Here is a 14,622-nt window from a genome sequence, read left to right on the forward strand (position 1 = left end):
CAGAACCCAACGAAGGAAAAACCCAGGTACTCACATCATCCCATTTGATGAAGCGCTCGCCCGTGGAGAGATACTCCTTTACCTTCAGGGGCTGCAGGACAGGGGTAAGCATTGACATTCTGTCCCACAGATGTGCTCCTCAGCTCCCAGAGGCAACAGCAGCTGCAGAGTTTGCTCCTCCTTGGCCCCCTCTCCTCTATCTCTGTCTCTCACATGGCAGGGCTCTCTGCCATTGCCACCCTTGGCATCAGACAGCCTCTTATATCACAGTCAAATTTAGGAGGGGCAGGCAGGCGAGGACCAATGAATCTGCATTGTAAATCAGCAGCTCCCCAAGCAAGCAGGAGAAGCTCAGCACAAGGTCACCTAGAGGAAAGTCTGCGACGGCTGAGACGTTGTCTCTCCAGAAGGGACCTGGTCCTTAGAGCTGTACTTGTGAAGCACAGGGTTCATAGAACTTCCGCAACTGAACTTCCTTAAATGTTCTTTGACGAAGTGCAGGCATTGCCAGCCGACACTCAAACTATTTCAGCAGATGTGGTTACGGAACAGCTCAGGCTTTGGCTACAAGCAGACTGCCCCCTTCATGCAATGGGCCAAATATCACGTAAAATAAACTAACTCCTTGCTCCTTACAGACTCCATTTCTGAGGCCACATGCTGCACTGTCCAGCCTTTAACCTTTTTCCTTTCTCTTCTGGGTTCCACTGAATGTTAATCTGAAAAGTGAGACAGACCAGCAGAACAGATGTAAATTCCACAGACAGATGAAACAAAACATTCACAAGAGTCCCTAGGAACAGCAATATTCTCCAGATTCACTTGGGTCTAACTGCAGATGCTCTGGGAAGACAGAATGGGGGAGATGTGTAAGGTGGGGATTATAATGATGAAGCTGCAGGGAAGTGACAGAAAGCAGAACAGAAATTTAATGGCAAACAGGGCAAAAATGAGTCCCTGCTCCTGACGCCGGAACAAAGGAATTGCATGTGAACAGCAGAGGAGAAAAGGAACTGCTGGTGGCAGAGAGGCAGTGGCTAACCAGGAGAGTGGCTTGTGAAAAGGACTGACATGGGCAAGGTTAATTTTAGTCAAAAAGGCAGAGCCCCACAACAAATTAGAAGTGGAGGTAACTGCTCAAGAGGGACAAGATACTATCAGAAGTAGCGCAGATTTTTTTAAGAAGGGTGGACAAAAACTCCCGCTGTGCAAAGGGAGACAGCTGCATGGGTTTGGTGTTTCTTTCCCACCTCTGACTTACCCAGTTTGATGAGAAGGCCAGCACTCCAAATCATACTGGACAACCAGGGAAAGGCTGACTGAAGAAAGGGAAAGGCTGCTTCTGTCACACCTGGATATTCAACAGCTCTGTCACATCAGCAGACCTAAGTAAGCAAGAATCACTTGCTTGTCACTCAAGGCCAGCTTTCGCTGGGGGATACACACACGCAAAAAACCCTAAAAAACCCACACACACGCAGCACAATGAAGGGCATTCTCAAATGTTAGTGGCACAAGGGAGGAGAGATTAAGTGGATCTGAAGCAAGCGCTCTAGCTGTAAAACAGAGATGGCAGCAATTATCAGAGATGCCTGCTGCAGAAAGACAACCCTGAGCAAACTTAACACCCTTTGTACATTTCTTTTAAGGGTTTATCGACCCAATGAACTGGGAATGAGAGAACTACTTTTTCAACTATCACCAAGCTTTCTGCATTTACTAATGTATTTTGCAAGGCACCATGCTTTCCAAGAACTGGCTATCCAAGCTAAGGCCATTCACTCTGTTTTATTAGGGCAGGGAACTGAGGTGGCTCACCCACGGCTGCAGTTGCTTGGTATCAGGGCTGACACCAGGGACATGGGAATCCAGCACCTCCGTTCTCATAACCAAGCCACACTCACAGCATTAAGTTTTCTTCGTGTGTGCATCAAAGTGACACGTGGCTCTCAGGCAACCAGCTGATGGAGCACCATGGTATTCCAGGCCCAGCCAAAACAGCATCACTGCCCCACCATGCTCCAAGAACTTTGCTACACCCAAGCAGCAGATGGATGAGAGGGTCTGCCCAGAGCCCAAAGCCTGAGTTGGAAGCACTTAGGGACAGCAGCAACAGCCTGGGACTCGGCATAAATGCCAGTGAAACACCAGACAGAGCTGGGTGAGTTTTGTTCTCTGTGTTCTTCTTGTAAGCGGCTTAGGAACAGACGCTGATGCCTGGTATGTATAGAGAAAGGCCACAGGAACACAGGAGGTGGCTGTGAGGAGCAGAAGCTTTCTGTGTTCACACCTGATCCCTTCTGCAAGGCCAGAGCAGCTTCAGGGCTGCTAAACTTCAACTGAGAGCACAGCTGTGAAAAGGACAGAGCATCAGTCTCGCTCAGAACCACTGCAGTCCTTCCACCCTCTACACAGAAAGCACTACAGGAAGGTCTCAGAAGTCACAGCAGCAAGGGAGCGAAAGGGAGATGAGCTTTGCTACCCGGTACTGCCAAGAGCAGAGGGACTGCAGGTGAGATCAGGTAGTCACAGCTACTGGTTCTAGTGGTCCATCTGGTATTTACCACAGTTATCATCATAACTTGGTGAGCCACGTCTGCTTCCTGCCAGAACTGGGCCTCGCAGAAAGGCTGCTTCTGTCACACCTGGATATTCAACAGCTCTGTCGCATCAGCAGACCTAAGTAAGCAAGAATCACTTGCTTGTCACTCAAGGCCAGCTTTCGCTGGGGGATACACACACGCAAAAAACCCTAAAAAACCCACACACACGCAGCACAATGAGCTGCAACCAAACTAGCAGCTGTATGGCACTGCACATCAACTGCCAGGAGCCTTGCTTGCATAAAGATGGTCAAAAAGCTGAAGCTCATCTCCTTTTGCATAACCCAGCCTCCTTATCTTTCATTTCACAGTCCTTGCTCTATGTGGGAGCTTCTGTCCCTTGCGTGAAGAGATGGCTGATGGAACAGCAATAGAATAAAGCAACAGTCCTGCCCTCTGCTGAAAGCTCTGATATCAGAGAAGGCAGAAGCAGCAGCACTTTCAGCAGTATTTATTCCAACCACCCTTTATTTTCCTTTCTCCTGCAAGGTCCATCACCCAGCATACACTCATCATACATCCCCTCTGCTCAGGGCATCATGCCTGCTTTCTTACATTAACTTCACCACTGTGCATCCCACCACTACAAGAGTTCTGATATGTGAAAATTCCCCACTTTTTTTTCTCTTGCAGAGTCTTCCTTATCTCCCTGTCCTACCTATTCAGCACCATCTACCTCCCACAAAGAGCATGCAGAAGCAAGGTAGTCAGCATTGCCCTGCAGAGATTTTACAAGATAGGGTCTGTAGACAGCAATTTAAGCCACACCATCTATTAAACCACCTTGACTGGATGGCTCCCAGGTTTCAGCAAATTACTTTGCAACCTCAACCCCAACCTATTCCTAGCACACACAGAATCTGTAAGAATTCTCTTCCAGCATTGTTCCATTATAATTACAGCTTGCAATGTGTAATGCTGTCCTCTAGTGAACGGCTATGATATTGCACACACAGCCATTAGCATCCCCTGCAAATACCAGTACTGAATTCACAGCTAAGCAAAGCACAGTTAATCCTGCTGCTCCTTTTTCTATTCTGCCCTTTAAACCCTGGGGATCCTGAAAGGATTAATGGCACCATGAGGACCACAAAGGACAATATTTTTCTCACCACTCCTGAAGACAAGAAGTGCTAATTGTGTCTGCCAGAGCATATTTTGTGTCCTCCTTTGAGCCCAAACCACAAAGGCCAAGGACCATCACAGCTCTCGGCTGACAGCAAGACTCTTCAGCATCATCTGCAACACTCAGAGGGCAGTGGACTATGGCACAAAAAGGCAAGTGGCAACAGATGCCACAATACAATAATAGCAGTGAGGTTTTGTGTAAAAAGATCTAAAACAAAAACAAACAACAACACCACTACAAAAAAAAAAAAAACACAAAACAAACCCCAGACAAACAAAACCAAATCAACCTGACCAACCACTGAGCCATTGTTGGACTGATGGTTAACTTCCACTGGGCAGGAACATGCAGCAGGAGTACAATATGCTTACAGAATACGCCTTCTGCATGTTACCAAACTGCACAGCTGAGCAAGGCAAGCAGGCTCACGCACTATTTAAACATCCTATCCGCTACTGCAATACCAACAGAATCACTCCACAGGGACGACTGAACCATGCAATTCCTAACTGCTAGCAAGAAACCAAAACTTTGAGATGGTCACTAACAGAAGAGAAAGGAAGATGAAGAGCAGCAGCACATCAGATAGTGTCCATCTCCTGCTACTCTGCAGTAACAGAGCAGCAAGAACATAATCATAACTGAGCCTGCCCCCCATTTTATCAACATTCAATTCCATTCTGCAGGTCCCAGTCTGTGGTCTTTAAGATCGCGGTAAACACCGCACAGTTGGTCCCCAGGCTTGCGTGGGCTCCGCAGCATTTTTCAGCTGAAAGTGATGCATGCACCATAGTCTGCAGAAAACGGCAGAATAATACTGCTACACAGACAGAAGTGCTTGGACACCTCTGCTGAGAACGTACACATCCAAAAGAGTAGATGGTTAACCAACTACTGGATCTGTCAGAAATATTCTCCTAAGCAGAGTGACCAGTGACTTGTAATGCAAGATTTATTTGCAGACAACACAGCATTAATAATGAATCCCACTTAAACTCATTGCAAACCAATCTCCCCCTTTTTCACAGGGGTACAACATAGCAGGACTGAATTTTCTGCTGACATCTTCCTTTCTTTCTGCTCCTGGAAGCATCAGAACAGCCTCTCTCACAGGACTTTACAGCTCCACCTCCATTCGCGGCCTGAACCAGGATGCAGAATAGTGAAAACAATAAGGTGTAACAAGCAAGAATCAGCTCCAGCAGAACTGGGAGAGGTTTCCAGCTGCTACTTTAATTCAGTTAAACATCCCTCCCTTGCATGGGGTTATCAACATGAGTCCAGCACACCTTCCTTAGACAGCTACCAACGCCAAACACACAGAAATGGAGAAAGTTAAAAGTAACAGCCACTTTTCATTTTTTTCCTGCAATGAAAAACTACTGTGAGATCAGGGAGCAATACCACATTCAAAGCTATGCTGTTTTGACTAGGATGAAAACCTGTGTTGACCCCATATAAAAAAAGAACCTATTTGGATCTTTAAAGCAGCTAAAACTTCACATTGCCTTGGTGTAACTCAGCAAGGACTCTAAGTAAAGCTAACTTTGAAGACAGGACAGGTTGTTCAGTCTAAGCAAGAGCTTCACTGCACTAAGAGCTCACCCCAAAGACGGCTGGAGCAAACATGCACAAACCCAAAAAAGCACCCTTCACCATCCTCGGGGAGGGAAAACCCAACCTATCCCACATTGAAATGGTGGTAACTAAGGCTAAACCAGGATCACTTTGGCCTCAGGGCTGCATCATGAGACTGTGGATAAGGCTCTCCAACCAAATCCTGTTCCAGTGCTTACAGGGCCAATCACAAGCTGGTGCAACTCTGCATAAAGTGTTGCCATTCTGCAAATATTACAGGTTGCACTTTCAGACAAGCTATGTCAATGCTCTCCCACACATGCACATGAGCAAATACTGTGTGTATATATATGTATATCTGTGTGTATCAGGAAGAAGCACAAGTCCTACATATTCATTCTCCACACTTAGTGTGGGCAAGTTCAGCTTCTTCAGACCATGAAAACCAGAGGCAAAGATGCAGTCCCATTACATGGCCATTAATCATTGCTGTTCTATTGCTTGAAAAGTGGTTATTTTCAAAATACAGCCCTTAGAACTGTGCTCAGATGTTAAGTATGTGTGGGTGTGTGTAAATGCATATTTCCTCCTTGCAAAATGAACAATGAAGCACTGACTCCAGATTCTTGCAGAGACTGTGTTTAGAGTCACAACCACCACAGACAGCACAGGTTCACGTGCAAAGATAAACCTTTTTTATTAAAAAAAAAAAAATAACAAACCACACTCACCCTCTTGGACTCCTGCACTTAGTGAAATAAAGGCATCTTTCCTCTCCACAGCTGATGTGGGGAACATACAACTCAGAGCTCTGGGAACTCCTGGGACTAGAGCTTAACATGCCAGCAAATGGCAAGGTGGCCTATTTCAGTGAATGGCCGGGGCACTATCAAGCCATCCCTATCAGGCTTTTCCCAGTTTCAAAAATGTTTCACAGGCAAAGACAACTCCTGTTGTCTGGGACAAGTCTGCCTCCAGAAAGCTGACCAAGATACATCTCCACTGAACAGTACACAGAACCTCAAATGACACCAAATAAAAGCAGAGCTCCTGAACTGTTCACAACTCTGCTATAAAGCTAGCCAAGTGGCTCTCCCCACTCCAGAGTCTGAACCACCATCTACTTACAGGAATTTCTAAATGTTAAAAACAAACCAATAAATCCTTTTCAGACACACTCTTCACACTCTCAAGAGTTTTCCCACCAAGGAAACGTTTACTGCCCAAGGCTCTCCTGCAAGTAGGACACACACTTCGTATTGTGCAGATGGTTCACAGGATAAAAAAAAGGGCCTCACAAAAATCAGTGATACAAGGTTGAAGCTGCTGATGCATCACTACCCTGAGCTACCAGCTTTTTGTCCAAGGCCTCTATCCTGAGCAAAACTAGACCTCTTGCTGTTATATCTCAAATTCAGCATCACTTTTACTATCTTCCCCACCCACCCTATAACCTCTGCAGGTCACTTTCCAAGTCAGCACAAGACAGTGGGCTGTGCAAACTCGACTTACCACACTTAAGTCAGAAGCTGAAGGAACATCCCCAACCTCCCCCCATCTGTTACTGGATTAACAAGAGAGACAGCACCTTCTCACATAAAACAGAGAATATTTTGAAGTGCATGAGGAAAATGCCAGAGAAGAACAGAATCTGATTCCCTGTAGACTCCAAACAGGAGGCTGGAACAACAGTGTGAAATAAGGCATATTTCCTTTAGAAGAGCAGACAGCAGAGCTTGAGAGATCGTCCCCTGTCAAGAGCAGAGATGTTCACTAAGACAGAAGGCTCAAGCCTAATGAAGTATTTGCTCAAGGACTCCAGCAAAGAAACAGATTAATTTAAAAGTATCTATTCCTTCCTGTAATCATTAGGAGGCAGATAGACCTAATCCCCTCTTCCCTCCCCAGCTCCCAAATGTGACCAAGGACACAAAACTTTAAAAGCAACACAGCCAATAAAGCAAGAGTTACAATTCTTTATGAAGTCTATAATCTGCCTGTAGAAGTCACAGTGCCAGAGGCAGACTTCATGAACAAAAATCAAGGCCAAATTCAGACAAGGGACTGTATAACATTGTGGTACTAAGGTACAATTTTAGAGTTACACAAGCTAATCTACGTGGAGTAGTCAAGTCACACACCTCATGGAATTAGCTATCATTTGTTGGGTGTCAGTGTCACATCCTAACGACAGCACAGGATAGAAAGGCAGAATAGCTGCTTTTGCTGAACCACCAGCACAGGGGCACTGCACTGGGACTGCGGGAAGCCATCAGCCCATCCCTTGTCCCAGGGCAGGACCAGCTAGGACATTTATCTGCTTTGACAGAATTAGTTCAGAGCTTCAGGAGGCCTCTGGTAACAGCAATGGCTCAACTACCTCCCCAAGGCAATCCAATCCAGTGTTCCACTACTCTCAGAAGCAAGGTCTGTACAGCACTAATATCTTGGGCCAATAATCTTCCCTTAATTAAGTCGTCTTTGTCCTGAAGCACTAGATAGTATCCACTGACTCTGAACATGGGGAAATCAATAATACAAGTTTATTTAGCTACATCCTTCAGGGGCCCTGGGAGAGCAAACAAACATCCCACTGCAACAGGTGGCAGCAGAATTCAAGCAATGCTGTTCAGTCAAAAGGTGAAACACCAAATCTTCAGTCTGTCTCAGAACTTGGGTTTTCAACTAAACACAGGTGTAGGGCATAAGTAGCAGGCTCACAAGCAAACACGCTTCCTAGTGGACTCCCAGAGAAGTGAAAACAGAGCAGCTTATAAACACTCAGACCCCACAGAGTACATCGTATGGACTGTCATGGAGAAAGGCTGTGTGTCTGAGGGCTACCCAGCTCTCCTTCATTGGCAGCTCCAGTCCCAGGGTGCACCATGTGCCCTTGACTCTGTTTGTATCGGGTGAACAATCTCTTTTGTGTTCTTAGGCAAAAATCTCAAAGACTAATTTGCAAGCTTTGCCTAGTACATGACACATTCACTGACTTTACAAGACCTTTGAGCTCTGCACCCCAGAGCTCTATTTCTGCACCATGGGAGCCTGCTCAATGCACAGCTTGGTATTTCTGCTAAAACCCAGAGGACAAAAAGTATCGGTACTGCAGCTCTGGCTTCCTGGCTCTCATTTGCCTTTAGCTGTGGTTATTAGCCAGGAACTCAAGTTTAGGAACAGAAGGCACACGCCTTCTGGCAGCTGCCTGCACTTAACAAAAGGACCTGGGGAGAAACTCACCCCCATTTATTTGTTCACAGGGAAAAAAAAAATCTTACACCTGACTGGCAACAAACAACAAGACTCAGTATTTAGAGAACAGAAGTCTTACTCAAGGTGAGACAGCAGAGTGCTTCGCAAAGAGGAGAAAGCCTTAGCAACACTGAATTTCTTTAATAATACCATAGAATTGTTGTGCCCTATGAAGGGTAAGTCTACACTGCAGGCACTAGGCACACTACAGCCTGAATGAGCAACGAATAAGTGCCACGGGGAGAGGACGACACTCGGCTGAAGGCAGAATGTCTTCAGAATGACACAGTTCAGTTTTGAGAAAACTACAGAGCTAGAGTCTTGAGCAGCAAAGGGGAACAAGCGAATTTGGAAGGCAAGAAGAAGTAACTCACACTGAATTGTCTGTTGCCTCATTTTCTAGCTGGAGCAGCTTTACTTCCTCCTGGAATCTACATTCAAGTGACACAAGGTGCAGCGGGATCTCAACTACACACCACATCCCCTACCTTTGCTGGACTGCTGCTACAACCCCACCACATGTCCTTGGCCAGTCCAGTCTGCTGGACCTCCACTGATGGAAAAGAAGTGCTACTAATGGCTGGATTCATAAACACAGTTTTGGTGAGCAGAAGAAAAAAAGTAGCAGCACCAGCAAAAGAACAGCAACTATTTGCACAGATATTATGAAGGATTAGCTTCTTTCCCAAGAGAATGGAAACTAATTTTGGGGATATAAGACTAAGGTTTGCTGCTGTAACTGCTTTTTATTCTACCAACACCTACCAACTTCACTGTTACATTCTGTGCCTATTTCCTGTATCAACCTGCTGACTCTTTTAAACCTCTTCTATCAAAGTCAACACGATATGCATCTGAACACCTAGCAACACCACAGCTCTCATTTTTGTCTACCAGCTTCTAGATACTACAACAGGGTCAAGTTAAGCAATAGAGGAGGATGTAGCATCTCTGAGTACAGAGTTGAAACATGGGAAAACAACATGGATTAGACAAGCATCAGACAAAAACTGTCAAGGCCCCATTCAGCTGCAGAGGAACTGCCTGTACACATCAATTGCCCAAAATTCTGCAACTGGAATTAAGGAAGAGCACAGGGAAAGGACTTGTGGGAGGCAGTAATTCATCATCCTTTCACCAGAGGCAACGACAAATTGTACCAGTGGCAACAGCAGAGATCACAGACAGCACAGGGGTTTGAAACAAACTCATTTCTGCACAGATCACTTGAAGAAGAACTGCGAGTGAACGCAGACAGCAGCTCAGTGAGGCTCTGCCCATCTTCGCAGCATTCAGCAGCAGGAACATAAAGGCCAACAAGAATGTGAGCACAGCTCAGCAGCTGAGAGGATGGATTAAAAAAATAAACTGAAGATATAATAAATTACACTTGACAAAAAACTTCCACACCCAATCTTCAAATACTCTGTAGCACAGAAACTAAAAAGTCTCCAACTTCAAAACAGATAGCTCAGAGCAACCTACGTAAAGCAGGGGAAAGGTGCTGCGGTCCTAACCGAGTTACAGAATTTTCCTTTTAAATGCAAAGACAAGATGGAGCAGCAGAGAGCTGCTGAATGAAATAGAAGCAGCAAGGGAAAAGGGGCTGGAACAAACCCATCATCAAGATAACACAGCCCCAAAAGTTACTAGAAAATCCTTTTTGTAGGATCCAAATGTACCACTTAAACATACAGGCCACAGGAATGTGTATAAAATTTATGGAACACAGAAGATGCATTTCTGTAACCCAGAAATACTTTGTCAGTAGGATGCCATCAGCTCATGCTATTGAGAGGTGTATGAAATTGGGCTTCAAAAAACTCAGTCAGGTGTATTAAATGAGGGCAAGAAAAATAAGGAGGGGCGGCTCACACTACTCAGGTGTATGAAATTGACTTCAACAAGAAAAATGCAATCAGGTGTAAGAAATCAAGGCAAGAGATAAGAAACCAAAGAAAAGTCATAATAGCTACTAACAAATGTTTCCTAAACATACTGGGCTACAGCAACATTTCATGAAATTACTTCAGGAGGATAGAGCATGTAATTAGCTGCAGTTTCACAGAATCATTTGGGTTGCAAGGCAACTTTAAAACCCATCTGCCATGGGCAATAAACCCCCTCTGCCCTGAACAGGCAGCAAAACTGCTGCTACCGCTGTGAGTGCTGGCAAGGCTGCTGTGCTGGGATGCACTCACCCCTGTATCTACACTGTATAGCCATGATGTACATTATTAGAGACAAGACTTGTGGTGAGACCAAAAGGCCAGGGATCTCCAAAGGCAGCACCACATCACACCTTTCAGCCCTTTGATCCAGGCAAGGGCAGGGTCTGGACATAGAATATCCCATGTCCAGATAACCTGCGCTCTCCCAAAAACCAGCTGATTCCCAAAATTCCTTTGGCCTTGGAAGAACAACCCACCAGAGCCCTCAGGCACCCCCTCTCTGAGGGGCTGCACAGCCCCTTCCAGAAGGCTCCCTCAGCTGCTGGGCCCTGGGAGCTCCCTGCCATGCCCAGGTGAGGGGCAACGTGCACAGATCAGCACTGCAGTGCCACCCTCCTCACACATACAGCAGCCCCAGAGCTTTTAGCCAACACAATCCATCACTTTTCCAAACATTACATTAATTTGTAAGTCACCTCATTTAATTCCACAACATATTTTCTACCCTAGTAGTCCTCAGAGCTGCAAACTCTGTGCTTCTTCCCACAAAATCTCACCCTCTCTCTTCTAACACTCCACATTTTTCCTGTTATTGAGAGTAAAAACAAAATGCTGCTGTTAACTCAAAACTCAACCACTCACTTCCTCTGATGCCTTTCTGGGTGCCAGCTATTTCTCCAGCTGCTGTTGGCCTCTTTCAGAACGGCAGCTCCTGCTCAACATGGGTTCTGCTGCAACACACCTGACTGGCCTAAGATTTAAGGGAAGAAGACAGTGATTGGAAAAGGAGAAACTAAATTATTCTCAAGAGGAAATATTTAGCACCATAAAGAAAAAATAAAAAGGCTAATCCATGCTTTAGAACAGCATTTCAGCTGTCTTCAGAGTAAGTCAATACAATCATTTTGTAAGAGACTAACATATGGGGGACAAGGTCAATTCAAACTTTGACAGCAATAGCAGAGTTTTATCTCTGTGGATTTGGCATCAGCCCAGCTTGAAGGGAATTAAATCAGCCTCTACCCAAAAGTCACTGCTTAGCCCTCAGGCTTCACAGCAGTTGCAGGCAGCATTACATACCTGCAGGTGGGGAGGCATCAAGTAACTTCCCTGGAAAACAGACAACAGAGTGGAGATCCCCGACCTTCTCCCCAGCACCACCCTACTCCAGCACGAGGCCTGGGCCAGGAGCCTTCCTCACGCTCAGCACTCCCTGTGCTCACAGAGCCCTAAGAACAAGCCTGACTTTGGGCCTGGCTCGGTGGGATACTGCCCGGAGAAGCGGGCAGAGCCCTAAGACGCCCTGGGCCGCGTCCCTGCCAACCGGCCCGAGCTGAGCCGGGCACGGCGGCAGCAGGCAGAGGGGCCCGGGGAGGAGAGGGGGGACCGCTCCGCCCTCCCCTCACAGACACTCGCCGTCCCCTCCTCACACACACTAAGGGTCCCTGAGCCGCTGTCCCCTCCTCACACACACACTAAGGGTCCCTGAGCCGCTGTCCCCTCCTCACACACACACTAAGGGTCCCTGAGCCGCTGTCCCCTCCTCACACACACACTAAGGGTCCCTGAGCCGCCGTCCCCTCCTCACACACACACTAAAGGTCCCTGAGCCGCCGTCCCCTCCTCACACACACACACTAAGGGTCCCTGAGCCGCCGTCCCCTCCTCACACACACACTAAAGGTCCCTGAGCCGCCGTCCCCTCCTCACACACACACTAAAGGTCCCTGAGCCGCCGTCCCCTCCTCACACACACACTAAAGGTCCCTGAGCCGCCGTCCCCTCCTCACACACACACTAAAGGTCCCTGAGCCGCCGTCCCCTCCTCACACACACTAACGGTCCCTGAACCGCCGTCCCCTCCTCACACACACTAACGGTCCCTGAACCGCCGTCCCCTCCTCACACGCACCAACGGCCGCCTCGCGCGCCCCCTCAGAAGCGCCCAACGGCAGCGCACGCGCAGCAACCACACCCCATCATCGCCGCTTTAAACACAACCCCGGCCCCGCCCACCAGCCGGGCGGTGTTGCCCCTTTAAGCCCCGCCCCTCGCCCCCGCCCGCGGCCGGCGGAGCCGCGGGAGCAGCGTGGGGCCGCGGGCAGCGGCGGGAGGCGGCGGCGGTCCCGGTATCGGAGCGGAGCGGGCAGCAGCAGCGCCGGAGCGGGCAGCGGCATGTCCTGAGGCGGCAGTGGCGGCGGCGCGGAGCCGGGCCCCACCACGGAGGGGTCGGTGGAGCAACGGGCCAAAGGCCGGGCCCCCATGAAGGAGAAGGAGGTGGGGGCGGAGCGGGGCAAGCCCGCCACTTACACCGGGGACAAGAAGGCGCGCATGGCGGCCAAGACCAACAAGAAGTGGGTGCGCCTGGCCACCGTGCTGGCCTACGTCCTGTCCGTCTCGCTGGCCGCCATCGTCCTCGCCGTCTACTACAGCCTCATCTGGCAGCCGGTGCGCGGCGGCGGCTCCGGCCCCGGCCCCGCCGCCGCCACCCCCTCGCAGCCCCGCGCGGCGCCGCCGGCCCCCGCGTTCAGCCGGCCCCCCGGCTCGCCGCCCGCCGGCCCCACGCAGGAGGCTCCGTCACCGCCGCGGACGGGCCCCGAGCCCGGCCTCGTCGAGACCGACCGCCCGGACGTGTCGCCGCCGCCGCCCGGGGCCGAGGCGGGCACGGCCGCGCTGCGCCGGGTGCGCGGGAGCCGCTGAGGCGGCCGGCAGCGCGCAGCCCCCGCCCGGGGGGGAAGGCCGGCCCGGCGGACTGCGGGGGGCGGCCGCGGTCCAGCCCCGGCGCCGGGCGGAGCGGGATGCGGCGGCCGGGCCCGGCGGAGGATGGCGGGCGGAGCGGCTGCCCCCGCGGCGATCGCCCGCTCGTCGCTCCGCGCCGGCCGCAGGGGAGGCGGCACCGCGGGCCCCGGCGTCACCGAGCCCCGAAGAGCTCGGGCTGGAGACTCACCCGGCGCGGGGGTCGGCGGGGGAAGGAAGCGTTTCCACTTGGTAGAACTGTGGTATCTTCTTTTCCTCAAAAGGGAATTTTGTGTCTTCGTTTTCTTCCTCACCAGGGCTAGCTTCTCCCTTTGAACCTGCATTGAATTCCTGCGCTATTTATGCCAGTCTATTACCTATAAAAGGATATCGGTGTCCAAAATTCCTCACTATTTACAGGATCAGCTGGGAACAATATGAATTTAGAGGCTGTACTCCATTGTTTAAGTAAAACCAGTTTTGTTTAACAATGAGCATAAACTTATTTAAAAACATGTGAAAGGTAAATTGACTTGTTTACTATATTAAAATATTTTCCCAATATGAAAGTCTCTGTAATACAGTATGTTCTCTTTGGCAGAGGGAGGAGAATTTGGGCAGAATGTCAAACTGGAAGGACTCTGTGTAGCAAAAAATGGTTTGCCCACTGTGGCATATAATGTTGATTCATTTGTCATTGCTCTCCTTAGGTGAGGCTGGAGGAACCTCAGTACATGCTTAAGTCCAGCTAAATGTGGCATCAGAGCGCTGGTGAGAGAGGAGGTTTGATGTTTGATGGCTGAAGCAGGTGGGGCTCTCGCGGCGGGCGGCAGCGGTGCCATGAGGTGCTGCAGGGCTTGTGCGCTTCCCTGCCCGGGATGGCAGAGCCCAGGCAGCGGCTGGCACCTCGCTGGCACCCTGAGCCCGTGCCGTCGGGAGGCAGGGCTGTGCCAGCCGTTTGTGACGTCCCCGGGCAGGCGTTCCTCACAGCTTGATGTCTCCCTGCCCTGTAGCCTTCACAAGTGTTCTGTGCAGTCCTTTTCATCAGTGAACCGTGCAAAAAAAGAGGGGCTTTTAGTGACGGGAGGATGTGGGTATCAGCTGGGAGACTGTACGACCTGTGTTGTTCTGAGCAGCTGCTTTTCAGATT

General features: G+C 49.3%; 2 protein-coding genes across 10 annotated transcripts in view; one reads left to right on the forward strand and one right to left on the reverse strand.

The window, feature by feature from the left end:
• Positions 1-12,737, reverse strand: part of PLCB2 (phospholipase C beta 2) — a 78,904-nt gene extending 66,167 nt beyond the window's left edge. The window contains exons 1-5 of one of the 9 annotated variants that reach the window (XM_065066341.1): positions 12,649-12,737; positions 11,379-11,487; positions 2,646-2,679; positions 1,262-1,351; positions 35-719 (exon numbers count right to left, since the gene is read on the reverse strand). In XM_065066341.1, coding sequence (XP_064922413.1) covers positions 35-118 — 84 coding nt within the window. In that variant the 5' untranslated portion in view covers positions 119-719; positions 1,262-1,351; positions 2,646-2,679; positions 11,379-11,487; positions 12,649-12,737. Of the gene's footprint in view, positions 1-34; positions 720-1,261; positions 1,386-2,564; positions 2,680-11,378; positions 11,488-11,816; positions 12,214-12,648 lie in introns of those variants that run through there. The other 8 variants (XM_021297682.2, XM_065066342.1, XM_065066340.1 and 5 more) reach the window with 8 other exon arrangements.
• Positions 12,738-12,793: 56 nt separating this feature from the next.
• INAFM2 (InaF motif containing 2) lies at positions 12,794-14,041 on the forward strand. The gene has a single exon (XM_065066486.1). The coding sequence runs from the start codon at positions 12,999-13,001 to the stop codon at positions 13,434-13,436; it is 438 nt and encodes a 145-aa protein (XP_064922558.1). The 5' UTR covers positions 12,794-12,998; the 3' UTR covers positions 13,437-14,041.
• The last annotated feature ends 581 nt before the right edge of the window (positions 14,042-14,622 follow it).

This window comes from Columba livia, chromosome 5, assembly GCF_036013475.1.
Source record: "Columba livia isolate bColLiv1 breed racing homer chromosome 5, bColLiv1.pat.W.v2, whole genome shotgun sequence".
Lineage (NCBI taxonomy): Eukaryota > Metazoa > Chordata > Aves > Columbiformes > Columbidae > Columba > Columba livia.